This window comes from Microtus pennsylvanicus, chromosome 10 (genome assembly GCF_037038515.1).
Source record: "Microtus pennsylvanicus isolate mMicPen1 chromosome 10, mMicPen1.hap1, whole genome shotgun sequence".
Classification (NCBI taxonomy): domain Eukaryota; kingdom Metazoa; phylum Chordata; class Mammalia; order Rodentia; family Cricetidae; genus Microtus; species Microtus pennsylvanicus.
Window position 1 is genome coordinate 105,406,482 of NC_134588.1, and position 16,759 is coordinate 105,423,240.

Genomic DNA, 16,759 nt, shown 5'->3' on the forward strand with positions numbered 1-16,759 from the left:
GCTCATTCATAGAAAACGACAAAAAACAGGTTATGTAGTTTTCTCATAGTCAGCTAGCAGTGGTAGATCTAAATTAAGCTGGAGCAGTGGCAAATCTATTCTTCCAGTCACTATGAGCAGCACTGGGAAATAAATGGGTTACAATTTCCAACCCATGGAACTTCTTTTGAAGCTGTCGTCTTCAAATGCCCCCCCTCCCCGAAATCCAAATAGTTTACTTCTACCAAAAGACAGAGCTTCACTTTTCTGGGGTGAGAGAAGTGTTGGGGCTGCACAGTCACACACTTAAGGGCAGCTCCTGGTCGTCTTGCAAGCTCCCAGTCATCCTGAGAATCTGTTTCCTTTGATAATATATTCACCAGTTATCAGAACAATTCAAACTAAGACACAGAATATGATATCAATTTAGTGGACAAAAAAAAATGTCTGCACTTAGTTAAAAATATGGAAGGAAGCACTGAGAATCATTGCTAGCCTTCCAGCAGTATTTTTGTTTTGTTTTGTTTTGTGTTTTAGCTAAAGGTATTAAGCCTAAATATACACGTAAGTGGAATGTGGAATTGATACTGAATACACAATGATGTTCTCTGTCATTTAAAAGAGCTATTTAAAAGCATTTCACAATCATTTGACAGTCTGATATTTGTGGGGATTTTAATATCTTAGTCAGCCTTTTGGTATCGAAAAAATGATTAAAATACAGGAAACAGCCACAATGGTGAGGCTATTGAACCAGAGACATGAATCTTAGGAACCAGAATGAAGCAACACTATAGCTACATCGAGAGCTTGTCAATAAAACGTTTTTCAAGTTATGTTCAATTACTCCTTTCTCTTTAGTTAATTATCTTAGCCATGGGAGAGCTGCAACTGAGTGCAGTGCTTGCAGAAGCCAGAAGGTAGCAGATTCCGTTGCTGGAGTCACAGGCTGCAGAAGCCAGAAGGTAGCAGATTCTGTTGCTGGAGTCACAGGCTGCAGAAGCCAGAAGGCAGCAGATTCCGTTGCTGGAGTCACAGGCTGCAGAAGCCAGAAGGCAGCAGATTCCGTTGCTGGAGTCACAGGCTGCAGAAGCTAGAAGGCAGCAGATTCCCTTGCTGGAGTCACAGGCTGCAGAAGCCAGAAGGCAGCAGATTCCCTTGCTGGAGTCACAGGCCGGAGAAGCCAGAAGATAGCAGATTCCCTTGCTGGAGTCACAGGCTGGTGTGAGCCACCTGGCGTGGGTTCTCAGAGCCAAATGTCCCATGGAAGAGCAGCAAGAGCTTGCAGCTACTGAGCAGTCTCTGAAACTCCTCAGAGGATCTCATCTTAGAGATCAGTTTTTCAGATTAAAAAAGATTGTTATAAAATGATATGATGATTGTTATAAAATGATATGATATTCAATTTGGAAAGTCTCCATAATTTAACCAAAATCATAAAATATCTGACAACCTGGAGGAATTGGTACAAACCCTTTTCAATGAAACAGAGAAACAAATCAAAGTTTACATACATAAATAATACATGCAAATAGGAGAGTATTTTCTTGTTTCATCTAACTTAATGTTCTCATTTTATGCTGAGGTAGCGATATAAGGCTCATTCAAAAGAAGAGAAAAATGATGCTTAGTGAGGTCCAATAAGTGCCTAAGGCCACATGGGTGGCTGGGTGGTGTCTGATGTTCAGTATCTCCTATCTGTTGACAAAGCAACGCTGTTAACTACGAGGCCATCTGGAGATATGCACTGCAGGAAACACGTGCACTCAGTGATGGTGCTGAGGAACACATACCCGGAAATATTACCAGATTCAAAGAAAATCAACATCTCAGCAGACATCGAGATGTTTTTGAGGAGTGAGTGTGTGGCTAAAAGTCTCTGTATGGCAGAACAGAAACTGAGGCCATTTCTGAGAAAAGCAGCCTGTGCATACAAACATAAACCTGTGCTAACCCACAAAGGGGATTCCTGGGGGCGGGGCACGACAATGGCCTGGGATCCTTCTTTCCCCAACTCTAGCTAGTACTGGAAAGAGTAGCAACCTCACCCACACAGGCTCAAATGGAACCTTCTGCGACCCTGAAATTCTTGGCACATATCCTATTCAGCAAATCTTTATTCACAATCATATACTGAAAAAGTAAATATAGCTAGTGATATGAAAACTCATGCACACTGAAGCACAGGTAGGGTTACTACTGCTGGGAAGAGTCATCACCACCAAAAAGCAAGCTGTGGAGGAAAGGGTTTTCTTGGCTTGCATGTCCACTTTCACTGCCAGATAACAGTCCATCACTGAGGGAAGAAAGGACAGAAACACAAAGAGGGCAGGAACCTGGAGGCAGGAGCTGATACAGAGGCCATGAAAGGTTGCTGCTTACTGACTTGCTCTTCATGGCTTGTTCAGCCTATTTTTTATAGAACCCAGGATTAACAGCTTAGCTATGGCAACATCCACAAAAGGCTGGGCCTTCTCCCATCACTAGTTAAGAAAATGCCCTACAGGCTTGCCTGCAGCTTGATCTAATGGGAGGCATTTACTCAGTTGAGAACCCCCACTTCTTTGATTACTTTAGCTTGTGTCAAGTTGACATTAAACTAGCCATCACAATAAATAATCGCTCCTTAAGTGGCTTTGTGTAAAATGAGTGTCTAGAAGGAGATGGAAGGAACTGAGCCTTAGGTGAACAAGGGGAACAACTGTCAGGGACATGAACAGGCTGAAAGTCATTTGCTTCTTGCTTTGCCAAGTATCACACTAATGGATTCCATTCAAGCACTCCTTATGAACAAGGCATGGGCTCATGTTAACATGAAGAAACTGAGGGGAGTAATTTACTCAAGCTCATCTATCCACTACAAAAGCAAATGGCAGAGTCAGGACACAAACCCATGTATGTTTTGCTATAAAGTCCACACTTTTGGCACCACTGTCTTCTGTGAACACTACAAGGAGAAAGAAAATGTGTCTTTAATCTTGAAGTCACATTTTCTTATAGCCGGGAGTGGGGGTAGCTAGCGTAACAGTTTCTGGTTAGTATAGACATGGTATATATGTGGGTAAGGAATCTGCTATCCTTACCTACTGATATGGGGGATTTTGTACATTTCTTGCTGATATTTGGGTCCTGGTGGATGGACAATTTTTTAAAAGAAAACATACTCAAGAGCCAGAATAAATCTTACAATATTGTTTTTCTTAATTTTAAGGTGAATGGGTGACAACTTCAAAAAAACAAAATGAAATAAAACACAACCATAAATGGCTAGTATTCATGCCCTTCAAAGTAATTAGGAACTTTCAGAAGTGATTGGAATAAAACAATTATTGTCATTGATCAGCTCTGAATAGATAATTTTAAACAAAGCCGTCGTGCACTCGGCGGATTACAGCTTGTTAACCGGTAAGTTCTAAATGACCTCTTAAGCGAGTCAGGCCAGTGATGCATACTCCTCATTAAGTAACATCGCATTGCAAGTGGTCTTATAAATAATGTTTATTTTAAGCACTGAGACAAATGGCAAACCCTTGGTACAGCAAAAGCCATCTGCTCATACAAAAGGTTTCCTCCACTACGTTTATCATTATTCTCCAAATCCATCGTGATCTGAATGTCAGTGGAAGAGGAACAAAGGTCTTTTTTTCTAAAACAGAAGTGCAGGAAGCCTGGAAAGTGGACACGCTAACAATGTCCTACCCAGTTTTGATGCCCTGGTGTACATCCTTGGACCATGGCAGCACTCGCTCTTCCTCGGCTCTCCTTATCTTTGCTTTCTCTAATGGTCGGTTTAAGTGCTTTGCATGTGTAATCTTAGTAACAAGGGGAGTGAAGAGACATTCCTTTGCATGGAAATGGAGGCATCATGATGTATACACTTGACATTGTCTAAGGTATCCTTCCTATCTTGACAAAAACACTGAAGTTTGTGACTAAGACTATGTTCTTCACTCTGCAGCCACAGAAACAAGATGCCATTTCCAATTTCTGAGACTGTCAGTATCTTCTTTCTAAAAAAAAATTAGCAATGTGCGTCTTAAATTATGAAAGTTGTTACTGTAAATCATGCTTCCTTCATGGCACAATAAATATGATCAGAATTATAAGTAGTCTAAAGGACTGAGATGAAAGTTTATAGATGACATATTTAACCACTGTAAAGTCACTATATAATTTTTCTTACACTCGTTATGTTTTAGACATTAAATAAACAAACAATTTGATATTGTGACTTACATTAATTCATAACTGTAAGAGAAAGTGAGTCCCTAAAGTTACAGCACTTTGCAAATTTGTTTTAAGTCATTTTTAGTGTTCAAGCTGTTATGTTGTTATTTCCATAAAGCGAACACTTCAATCTGAACTGAAGTGATTGGGGTGCTAAAATCAAGACAAATCACTGAGAATGAGAATCTGCTGGCCTTCTCCCAGTCCTAGTCGCTTTGCTAAGCAATGACATCTGATTGAGCAATCACTATAAAGTGTTCCAGGACAAAAGGGATTCTCCAAGAAACAGTCATTACATCTGCCATCCAGTCCATCCCTACCAGAGTGCCTACTTATGGAATTTAAATAGCTTAACCATCCCCAGCAAAAGCAAAAATGATCTCTTCTAACAAGGGTGCTTAGTCCTTAGTGATGCAGAGAAAATTGTTTAAGGCAAAGGACTTCTTTTTAAAACTCCATACATAGGAAAGAATAAGAGGGAGGGACAGCATCGACTGATTGTCCTGAGATATTTATTTAACCACCTTCCATAAATCAAGCATTGGAAACTGAAGAATGGCCATCTCTGGGTCCCAAGAGACTTCCAGCATAGCTGTGGTGGAGGTTGGGATGTAAATTAGGAAGAATAATAAAATGTTACCAGTTTTAATAGAAAACAATGTCTACGGTAAAGTAGAGAAATAAAACTTCAGAGAGTGACTGACTCTACAGGAAAAGGGGATCATGAATTTTACATAGAAAAGGTAGCCATTTAAAAATACAGCAAGTTGGGCTGTCTATTATATATAATGTCTATTATATAAAGCCAAAACATTTTATGTATTTGTTCTGCATTAGAAAAGTATGAACACTTACCTAGTACTGACTGCTCTACCCCATAGCCTCTAACTACTGAACAGTGTTCCTCATGCTAATGTTGGGTTTTCTTTTACTCTAGCCCCACGTTGCAATGCCAAAATTGTTGTTGTTTGTGTTTACTCTTTTTACTCTTTTGCCTTTTTAAGAGGCCCACCAAACAGATCCCAAATAAATCACACATGGAATCTTATTCTTTCTTATAAGTGCCAGCTTTTCTTATCTTAAATTATCCCATCTATCTTTTGCCTCTAGGTTTTTACTTTTCTCTATTTCTGCTTAACCTTTCTTTCTTTCTTTTTTTTTTTTTTTGAAATTCGAGACAAGGTTTCACCATAGCTTTTGGTTCCTGTCCTGGAACTAGCTCTTGTAGACCAGGCTGGCCTCGAACTCACAGAGATCCGCCTGCCCCTGCCTCCCGAGTGCTGGGATTAAAGGCGTGCACCACCACCGCCCGGCAACTTTTCTTTTTTTCTTTGTGGTCTGCTGTTTAACTGGGTTGCTGGCCCCTTCAGTCCTTCTCCCCTTGTTCTATCTTGCACCTTCTTTTTTTCTCCTATTTATTTTCTCTGCCTGCCAGCCCCACCTATCCTTTCTCCTACCTCACTATTGGCCATTCAGCTCTTTCTTAGACCATCAGGTACTTTAGACAGGCATAGTAACACAGCTTCACAGAGTTAAACAAATGCAACATAAAAGAATGCTACAGATCTTTGCATCATTAAACAACGTTTCACAGCATAAACAAATATAACACATCTTAAAATAATATTCTACAACATGGTTAGCAAAGTTTTTAAAGTACCACCTAATAGAAAACTCACTTATAAGTAAATTCAGTTCTGGTCACTGCTCACTGTGATCTGATAATCTTTTTTTTTTATTGAGTTCTACATTTTTCTCTGCTCCCCTCCCTCCCTCTCCCCTCTCCCCTTCAGCCCTCCTCCAAGGCCCCCATGCTCCCAGTTTACTCAGACCTTGTCTTTTTCTACTTCCCATGTAGATTAGGTCTACGTAAGTCTCTCTTAGTGTCCTCATTGTTGTCTAAGTTCTCTGAAGAATGGATAAGGAAAATGTGGTACATTGACACAATGGAGTACTACACAGCAGAAAAAAATGACATCTTTTGCAGGAAAATGGATGGAGCTAGAAAACATTATTTTGAGGGAGGTAACCCAGACACAGACAATTATCACACGTACTCACTCATAGGTGGTTTTTAAACATAAAGCAAAGAAAACCAGCCTACAAACCACAGTCCCAGATAACTTAGACAACAGTGATCTGTAATCTTAAAAAAATCAACCTTCATTAGAGGATCATTGAGAGTTTCTACACAAATTAGCCTTGCCCCTACCTGTGCAAAGTTAACTCAACGCAAGCCTCTGAAGGGAGTCTTTAAACTTCTTGTAGTGCGTGTGTATGCGCGCGTGTGTGTGTTTCACTAGGGATTGAACCTACATCACACATACACTAAGTAAGTACTTTACTACTGAACTGTATCCTCAGCTGTTTTTTTATATACTTGTAATATACTCTCCAGTGGAGCATGGTATTTTACACCTGTAATGCTAGCACTCTGGAATTAGGTCAAGAGAGTCAGAAGTTCAAGGCCAGCCTCGGCTGCATAGTCAAGACTACATGAGACCATGTCCTTTAAGAAAAAGCAAAACTGTTTTAGGTTCTCAACAATTCGTTACTTTTTACTTTAGAGACACATCAGACATGAAGTAATCAGATGAGATTCTGAAAGGCTCCATGTCTGAGCCTTTGGTAGCACTGCAAAATGAATGGAACCTTCTACATTCTCAGGTTAGTGCATGCCCTGAAGAAAGAAAATCTAAAGTGTTTTCTTGTGTGGATGCTACTGAGAAAGGTTAACGGCATCCTACTTGGAGTTCTTGCTTCAGATAATACCACTTCTTTCTCTCGTCTGAGTTCTCACCACTCCAGGGACACAGAAAGGTGCACAGTTACGATAGTAGGCCTGGTTCAGGCTCCCCTGTGCCTCCACATAGAAGATAGCAACCTTTCCAAGGATAGCATAGACATTCAAAGAAATGTTAACCTGGTTCAGGCTCCCCTGTGCCTCCACATAGAAGATAGCAACCTTTCCAAGGATAGCATAGACATTCAAAGAAATGTTCGCCAGGTCTCTCACTCAGCACATGGCTTTCAGAAAGAATTTGCTATTTTGCTTGGCCCAAAAGCAAAATGTGTTCTCTGCCGAAGTAAGAACTAATATTAATTAAAGAGAATGTAATCAGGCAATAAAGGTCTTAGAAGCAGTAATAAAATTCAACTGAGAAATTTCCCTATATATAATAATTTAGCAATTAAGCTATAACTACATTGCTTTAAATAAAGGGAATACATTCTTTTGCATTCATTGCCAACATCTGCAGAAATCAAATTCAAGCATATGGTTGCTATGTTCAGCTTGTTTGTGAGTGTATGTGTTGTGTGTGTGTGTATATGTGCAAACATAAGTGCGTGCAAGCAAGCATTCACGTGGAGGCTGGAGGGAGATGTTGGATTTCCCATCACTCTTTCTGCGCCCACCTCTTTTGGAGACAAGGTCTCTCAGTGAGCCTGAAGCTCGCCAACTTGGCTATGCTGTCTGCCTAATGAACTTTGGGGATTGGCCTGTCTCCACCCTGCCAGCACTGGAGTTACAGGAAAGTACTACCACCATGTTCAGCTGGTTACAAGAGCTCTGGGGATCAGAACTCGGTCCCTCATGATTGCAAGTCAAACATTTTACCATCCAACCCATATTATCAGCCCTAAAGTCACCTTTCTATTAGAGAACCAGCACATAAAAATGAACACAGAAGTGATAAAAAGTTTCTGTGCTGGAAACAAACTTTATTATTGCTAAAGCATATGAATAATTCTAATTACTATGTGAGGAAGGATTCTTAGATCTCAGAGCCATGTTCATCTATTTACCATGATATTTCACATGAAATATGGACACAGATGCATTACTTCACCGATATTTGTGGTCTTTCTTTAGCAATGGCTCAGAGATCCCTGGCATTACAAAGCATAGACACTACAGCTATGTGGCTTACATTTTACCACAATTGTCAATGCTACTGTGTGTTTAGTATAGCTAACTTTTTAACTAGTGCCTTTGCCCCACCTCCATTAGCATATCAATCAAATTTGCATTACTCTGCTTTGCTCGTTTTATTAAAAGGGAATTCAGGGCACAATTGACTTTTCATTTGTTTAACAAGTGAAGAAATATTTACCCTGACAGCCATTTCATTGTAGAGATTCATCTTCATATCATAATACGCTGCCTGTGAATCAAGAAAAAAGAAAAGATAGCATAGATTTCAGTTACACAAAGACAGTGCAGCCTATTTTTACATATAAAGGATAAGAATCTTTATACATAATACATAATAAGAGATCTGGGCTTAGAAAATGAAATCAAACTTTGTATTGAAGAGATAGGCTTCCTAATACATAATGCAAGCTTAACCAGAAAAATCTATGGTAGTCAAACTCAGAGCTAATGGAGATATATGATCATAAAATGCTCTCCGCTGAGTTTGATAATCAATGGTGCTCTGCTGAGAATAGAATAACAAAGCAGAAATATTCACAAGTGCTGGTGACACGTCGTATGGTATGATTTATTCACTGGGGTTCTCTTAGCCAAAACTCACAGGAACATAAAAGGAATTCATATTTCAAGACGTCGGGTTTAATGAAAAATTCAAAGAAATGCTGTCTTCAGTCGAAACCGTTCAAGGATACGGATGCAGTGATGGGGCAAAATTGTGCCTTCCAACCATCTATGTGAGATGCTATGTGCTTAGCTGCCTCCTGAGTCAGCCTTGGGAATTTTGTTTCATTTAGTATTCACTTTACTTCCATAAAATCACAAATATAATGATATCACATTACAGCAAATCCCTTGGTAGAGTGAATATTTCCTAAACTCTTAGTTTCTTTCTAAGAAAGATACTCTTTCTATTAATACCCGAATCTATGTTATATAAAGAAGCATTCAGCAATGTTTCTTATTCTAATGAAATTAATGTCTTGAATTAAAATTTCCCTATCTGCTCTGTCTTTTAATTAAAAATAACAATCTGCAGAGCTCACAACAATAAAATTAACAGTAAAAACATTTACTTAAATATTTTTTCAACATAAAGTTGTTGACACAAAAACACAACTCTCACCTCAAAGCCAAAGAAACAGTTTACCTTGGAGCCAAATGATTGGCCATAACTTAGGAGCACAGGTTTAGGTTACCTCAAATTCCTTGTTCTAACAGGTAACAGTTTGATGAATTTTTAATCGTTACAAAGCAAGCAAGTCATAAAGCAAGGCACTTCTAGAATACACTGGTGAATTCATCTGGTAGGAGGGTCACAGCTAAGCAGGGAGATCCTAGCTACAGGGCTCAAGTCTTCCTGTGCATCCTTAGCCTTTGGTTGGTGGAAGCCAGAGGCTTTGTACCACACTCTGAAAGGTTTTGCATGTTAGTCAAAGGGATGTTAGGGTCAGACACAGAAATGGGCAGAGAATGATTATCAAGGAGTCTGAAGATGCCAAGACGGATTGTAACTATGCTCTGGACCCAAATGTCACAGCCTCTGCACAGCCACTGACATTCTGAGCAGGTAACCAGCCTTGTGGAACAGCCAGCATAAGGTGTGGTTCTTTCCAAGAACTTCCCTTTATGGTCCACAGCCTCATGCATTTTTCTCCAATCGAAAGTCATGCAGCTAAAAGAATTTCACCCTAGCTTATGAGTATTAAGTTTTCTGGGTAGAAAAATAGAAAAATAAACTCAGACCTATATCCCTGGCACTTCTTCCTCATGACAGCCAAGACTCCATACAAAGGACTTTCCTATAATTAGCCTCTGTGAGTTGTCTGGTCTGACCTAGAGGAAACTGTGAAGGGCTCCAGGGATATATGACTCATCAACAATCTGAGCATTACTGCCTTTAACTTCTCCGTCTCCCTTAAACCAAAATGTGCCATAATTCCTGCTATTTGAGGTAAATTAAAATATTTAATTTCATATTGTATTTAAGTTATACTGAAGATAACATTGCCATGAAATGCATATATGTGTTATTTCTATATATATTTGCTTTCATATAGTAGTTTTTTCTTTTAATTAAACATAACAACTCAAAGAGCTCACAACAGTAAAAAATAACAGTAAAAGCATTACACACGTATTTTTTCAACATAATATTGTTCACCCAAAAATACAACTCTCATCTCATGAAAGAACGATTATTGGAAACTATGTCTTTCAGAACACTCCAATCAGTAAAAGGTGTTCTTGCCTGTATATATCAGTGCTATTTGAAAGCACTGCACAAGTTTTGAACTCCAGACTCGTTTTGTTTTTTAAATGACCTTTGTGTGTGGTGTTCATGTGAAGGTCAGAGGACAACCTGTGAGAGAAGTCAGGTCTCTCCTCTGACCCAAAGATATACAACTCATCATCATGCTTGGTGGCAAGACCTTACCCACTGGCCCTTGGCTTTATTTTATCATCTGGGTAGCTTTGAAAAGAGTTGTAAGTCTCCTGGTCTAGATTCCCGTCCTTTAAAAAGGTATTATATGTTTTATTGAGCTGTTGTGAAGATAAAAAGAGATGAAGTCACTAAGGTGCTGAGGTTCACAGTGGGGTTGAACAGGTGCTGTGTGTGGAGGTTGTACATTTAACTGCATAACACGACGGTAAAGGGGGAGCGGTGGCTTTTGAGTCCGACAACTGTGAATCTGTATTTTCAAGGCAGTGCTATCCAGAGCCTGGCCAGGAGCCCCAGCTTTGTTTGTCCTTCAGAACACAGCACCTGCGTATGGAGCATCTTCAACAGGCCGGCCAAAACTGGTTTGTTGTAGAGGGCAGCTGGGGTGAGCAGCAGATAGTCTCACTTCTTTACACTCTTGCCTACAGGATAAACGGCTCAGACAGTAGACAGCAACCTCAAAGAAGGGCAGAAAACACCTTGTTTAAAGGATCAGAAGGAGGCAGGGCCTGAATTTCCAGAAAAGACATGACCGTCCCTAACCTCCATTTCGAGGGCCTGTCACCCCAGAAGGATCAGCGAAGCTTGCTTTTCAAGGTTATGTCTCCTGTTCTTGGCTAGCAATAAAAGTCTCCTAGATTCCCACGTTCCTATTCTCACACACACCACTAGTGGATTCTATGTGGTGTCCCAGGTTGCCTAGTCCAGAGCTTTTGAAAGTAACCTTCAAATAACAGTTTCATGTGGCTCCCTTAAAGTGTCAAACCTAGAAAAGCTGGCCACAGAGACAGACACCATAATGGTGGCTACCAGGGACCTTGGAAAGCACAAATCACTATTTAGGAAATGCTCTAGAGAAATGGTTGCATAAAAATAGAATGTATGAGCCCAGAAAGGTGGCTCAGCTGTTCAGAGCCCACACTGCTCTTCCAGAGGACCCAAATTTGGTAGTCCCCAGTCCCGTCCACTGCTGTAATTCCAGGTCAAGGTGACCAAACACCCTCTTCTGTCCTGTGCAGGCGCTCACGTGTGCATACACACCACTACATACATGTACACATAGATAAATATAAAATATTTTACAAAATGTGAATGCATCTGAATAGTACAGTTAAAACAATTAAAATGTTTATTACATATGTTTCAGCATCTTTAAAATCACTCAGAAAAGGCATTTGACCTGTATGTATCACAATACAATCTCAGAGATGTAGGTAGACATTCCATTTCAGTTGATCTTTGTTTTTCTAGTCTGAATAATGATTTTTTTGTAATGTTAATGTTTCCATGTAGTTGAACAAGCAAAGGAGATGTTAGCAACCCATATAAGCAAAACTAAAAGCTACCACAATTTTTCAGCTAACAAAAACTTTAATATTCTTACTATTAACCAAACTTCTATTCCTTCGTTATTGAGACTCCAAGTTCACTTTAAACAGGAAAGTAAAAGCTCTGTCATGTCATAAGGACCACCCATGCAAGGAGTACAGTTTCACTATAATGCAGATATGGCACCCACTCACTGAGGGTCAACTGGTGCTTTCTGGGTAAACTCCAGAAGTAAATGAAGGGAGGTGGGAGGAAAAACAGGGAAAGGAAGGTAAAGAAGATTGGTACCTCAGATGTAGAACGAGTAAAACTCGCCAAGATCAAAGGCCAGCACTTGAGCACATCAGCTTTAAGTGGTCTTTGCCTTATCGCTTGGGAGAGCTGCCATGGAAAGCATTTTCCTTTGGAAAATGTACTTATTTGTCTGTGAGGCCGATGTGCATGTGGACTTGTTATTTTGTGATTTCTAACTTGCTGGCCACTGGTTCTGTTCAGTAAATGACTATGCTGTAGGTACAGACAGGCTATGAACATCTCAGTGCTTCTGAGGAGACTTTGAGGCCTTAGCTCCTTAGTGACTCTGCTTGGCTAAGCCCCCAGTCCCACAGTGGCTATGGTCATCTATTTTACTTTGAAGACTGAGTCCTTTAATTCATCCACCCTTTCTGGTCAGTCCCTGAACATGGTCAGGTCTCTCTCCCCTTTTACTGTAAATGTTTATGACCATTTCTTCCTATTTTGACTTCATTCAGACACCTTCATCACATTGAGTGTTTAAAAATAATGCTTTCATTGATCTTCTGTGATTGAAAAGAAAAGACCTTCACAAATTTCCAATTGCATGAGGTGAAGCATCTGACTGGCTGACTGACACAATGGACACACTTGGATGTGATCATTTCCAGGAGCGTGATGAAGTGCCAAGCTAAAGCACGGATCACACAAGTGTTTCATTTCTCCAGCAGCATAATGGCTGCTGGTCAGATTATGTCCACATTGCTTTGTCTCTCTGTCTCTCTGCCTGTCTGTCTGTATCTCTTTCTTACCCACTTTTTCCTCTTTCTACAAAGTCATTTATTATGGGGAGTCAGATAAATGAGAACTGCTCCTGTATTGGACCAAATATAACAATCAAAGTTCATTAAAACAATGTCAAGATTTCTTTACCACTGTCTCTAACAACTCCCTTCCCTTACCCTTCAGCCTGATTCTCTTATTGTTCTCAATGCTACTCCTCCTGCCTGAAACCTCTCCCATTCCTTATGTCTGCACAGGTTCAGCTCCTGGTTTTCCTGAAAGCATCTGTGGGAGAATCTGCCCTTTCTCCCTACTCCAAGTCTACCAGCTGGAACTTAGTATGTCCATAGCTCCAGTGGGCTCTGTGAAATAACTCCTGAAACAAAGGGGAACCTCAAACTTTTCTGAGTTATATTTTAATGATATGCATGCATAATGTTTGCTTCTGTAGTCGGCTATAGAGTAATGTTTCCACACATGCATGCTATTATACTTTATTTTACTGACCGCAGCTCTTTGTCGCTGCTCCTTCCCTCTTCCTCCTGTGTGTCACACGTGTTCCCTTCATTCCCAGCTCCCGTCTTGGTGACTCCTGGCCAGAGGTCCTCTGCACTGTCCCCTGTGCAGCGCAGTTCACTCCCTGAGCTCACCTGCCAGACTGCCGCAGACCAGGGCTTCCTGGCCAGTTTACCTACAGGGTCCCAGAACATGCCCCAGACCTGGGCAGCTAGAGACATACCACTCCTGTCTGAAACCCACAGTTCAGTTTCCTCTATTTAACTCCTAGGATAAATTTCTACTCAAAGGTTTCTCACTTGAATTGGTCAGCTACCCACTCTTCTTCAGTTTTAGCTTACATCTCCTGTGTGTACACAGTGGTACAGGAATAGAAAATAAGGCTTGCCTTTGTTGTTAAGCATTCTGATAGAAATCAAGAAAAGACGAGTTTCAAGAAAGAAATCACGAACTCACTTAAAAGCACAGCATTTAAAATAACACATGCTCATAATCATTTTAGAGTGTGTGGCCATTAACATTACAAAGTGACTGGCAGACATGGTGAGAACGGGAGAGTTAGAAGTCATGTACACAGAGGCAGAAGACGAGCTTTCCACATCACTGCCACTCTGAGTTCACAATTAATCAAAGTTATTTATTATTAACTAATCATGAAGGTATGTGCTTTGCCTTATATTCAGGCAACTGGTAACCATGAATTGGTACTGCTGACTTCTAAAATAGGTTTTTTTTTGGTCAAAAAAATTCAAACCAACTATATTTTTTTCTCATAGTTACCATTAGTATAATGTTTAGGAGTAAGTGAATCAATCTGAATTCACTTCATGACTGATGAAAATTAACAGAATTTTACATGAATAACTCAGAGCTCTAAGTCTGTTTATTTGAAGTTGAAGACTCTGAAGAGAAAAAAATTCATATTTCACTCTTTTCCCTGACACTAAAGGTGAAGAATGCTGCCTAGATTGCAATTAATTTGGAAATCTTACCAGTGTGATATTTTCCCATCTATTGGAGAAACATTTGTCTAATGCAAAATAATATATATATATATGTATATATATAAATAGTTATGGCAAGCTTTTATTATTTTAAAGTTAGTGGCATATTTTAAGTAGTTTATTCCTTTTATAATAAGAACAAATTGGCATTTTTCATTACAACACACAATGAAATCATAGTTGATGATGTTTTTACCCCATTTAAAGTCAATAAAAGTTTCTTTTCTTGTTAAGCAGTTAAATGTTCTATCAAACATTAATCCTCTGTAAGAAATGTAGAATGCTTAATTATATATTAATATTGTGAACCTGGGATCTCCAGCAATGTAGTAAATAACTTTTATAATTTGAACCATAATGTTTTAAAATCACAACTATCTTTATCAGTTAAGTTGTACTACCATAAAGCTGTGAACACACGGGTCACTGACTAGATGACCACAATTTAAAAGATAAAACTAAGATATATATATATATATATATATATATATATATATATATATTTCACAATAACATATCAAATTAATTACATATTACAATAGTCTTTGTAGTTTCAAACTGCTCTCAGGCTGTGTTAAAAAGAATATTTGATACAGAGCATATATTAATTATATAATGGCAAAGTATAGAAAAAGGTGATTTTAAAATAAATCACTATGTACAAAAACTGTCCTATACAGTTTACACTGGTAAGTCTTACCAGAGCATAAATTCCAGTGGCTCTAATAAGGAACCTACATCCAACATCATATTAATGGAGAAAAACTAAAAGTGTTTCCACTAACATAGGAACCAGATAAAAGTGTCTACTGTCTTCATTCCTATAGAATAGAGTACTTAAAGTTTTAGCTAGAGCAAAAAGACAAGAAAAGAAAATGAAAATAAATAAATATCAGGAAAAAAAGAAGCTAGGGTATTCCTATTTCCAGAGGACAGGATTCTATACATAAGAGGCCCCAAATCCTCTTAGGGCTAATAAATACTTTCCACAGAGTGCAAGTATACAAAATTAGTGAACACAGCTTTGCTATGTACTGAAAACAGACACACTGAAAAATCAAGGAAATAATCTCTTTCACAAGGGTTGAGAGGGTCCTGGGGACTTGTAGGAGTGGTGAAAAGTGGGTTTGATAAAGACACATTATGTAAGTATGAAAATTTCAAAGGATGGAAAATAGTAAAATTGTGTTTTCCACAATGGGGGAAAAAGATGAGGGGAAGAATAAGGAGAAGGAGGAAAAGAAAGAGAAAGAAAGAAGACAAAGAGGAGGCAGCTACTGTCCCAAACATCAGTACGACTAAGTATCCAACTGAAGTTAACCATGGGTGAAGTTCCAGAGCATGGTGACTATAAAGAGAATGTTCTAAGAATCAGAGAACCCTCTGTAGTACAAAAGTGTTCCCATCATTGTGAGCCAAAGGTACTAGAGTCCAGGACATGCACAAGGTGTAGAGACTGTCAGAAACTAAACCAAGTCATTAGGCTGCAGAAAAAGTAGGTGAAAACAAACCCCATTCACAGTCTCGCGGGAAGCTGGGATTTAAGCACAGCAGAAGCTAGAATGGCTCTGTTCAGATGAGACTAAGAAAGCCACTGTAGTGGGGAACATGTGACATCATAGGACTGATAACCTATTTCAGTGTCACAGAATTATTTAAAATCTAGAAAGAAATATTTTGGTGTACTAATATTTTGAGGAGTTGTCTATGTAATTACCACCTCAGGATTTGGTCTTTCTCTTGATGGCAGCTACAAGCAAGTCTAGGTCACTCTGTTTCCTGATGCTCATTCCAAGTTGCTTTTTGTTTTTTGAGACAGGGTCTCTTTACATGGCCCTGGCTGGTCTAGAAATCACAGAGACTTGCTATCTGCTTCTGCCTCCCAAGTGCTAGGATTAAAGGTGGGCACCTGCACACCCTTCTGCTCATTCTCATTCTTAACTAGACCACGCCTCGTGAACACTGCTCTACTGCTTGGATACCTTTTCACATGAGGCGGAAGATGCTGTCATTAATAGTGATGACTATGAAACCTTCGCCTCTATGACCTTAATCTAGTCTCCCGCCCAAGAGCTCAGTTAAAGATGTCTGCTGAATACTAACTATGATGGACCCAACTGTCTGCTGAGGCAGCATCAACGCCTTAATAGATCATCACATGGCTATGCCCTAACATTAGCATAAACTAACAACCCTCCAAACACAGTTCTTCAAGCCTGAGTATCCTGTGCAGAATGTCCCACGTAATAAACTTGCTTTGGTTATCAGGAAAGCTATTATGCAGCTTTGCTGAGAAGAAAATGCAGTTAT

At 39.5% G+C, this 16,759-nt stretch overlaps 1 protein-coding gene across 1 annotated transcript in view; it reads right to left on the reverse strand.

The window, feature by feature from the left end:
• Spata17 (spermatogenesis associated 17) overlaps positions 1-16,759 on the reverse strand; it is a 176,815-nt gene that overhangs the window by 133,802 nt on the left and 26,254 nt on the right. Inside the window, 1 exon segment of the mRNA XM_075987601.1 lies at positions 8,322-8,372. Coding sequence (XP_075843716.1) covers positions 8,322-8,372 — 51 coding nt within the window.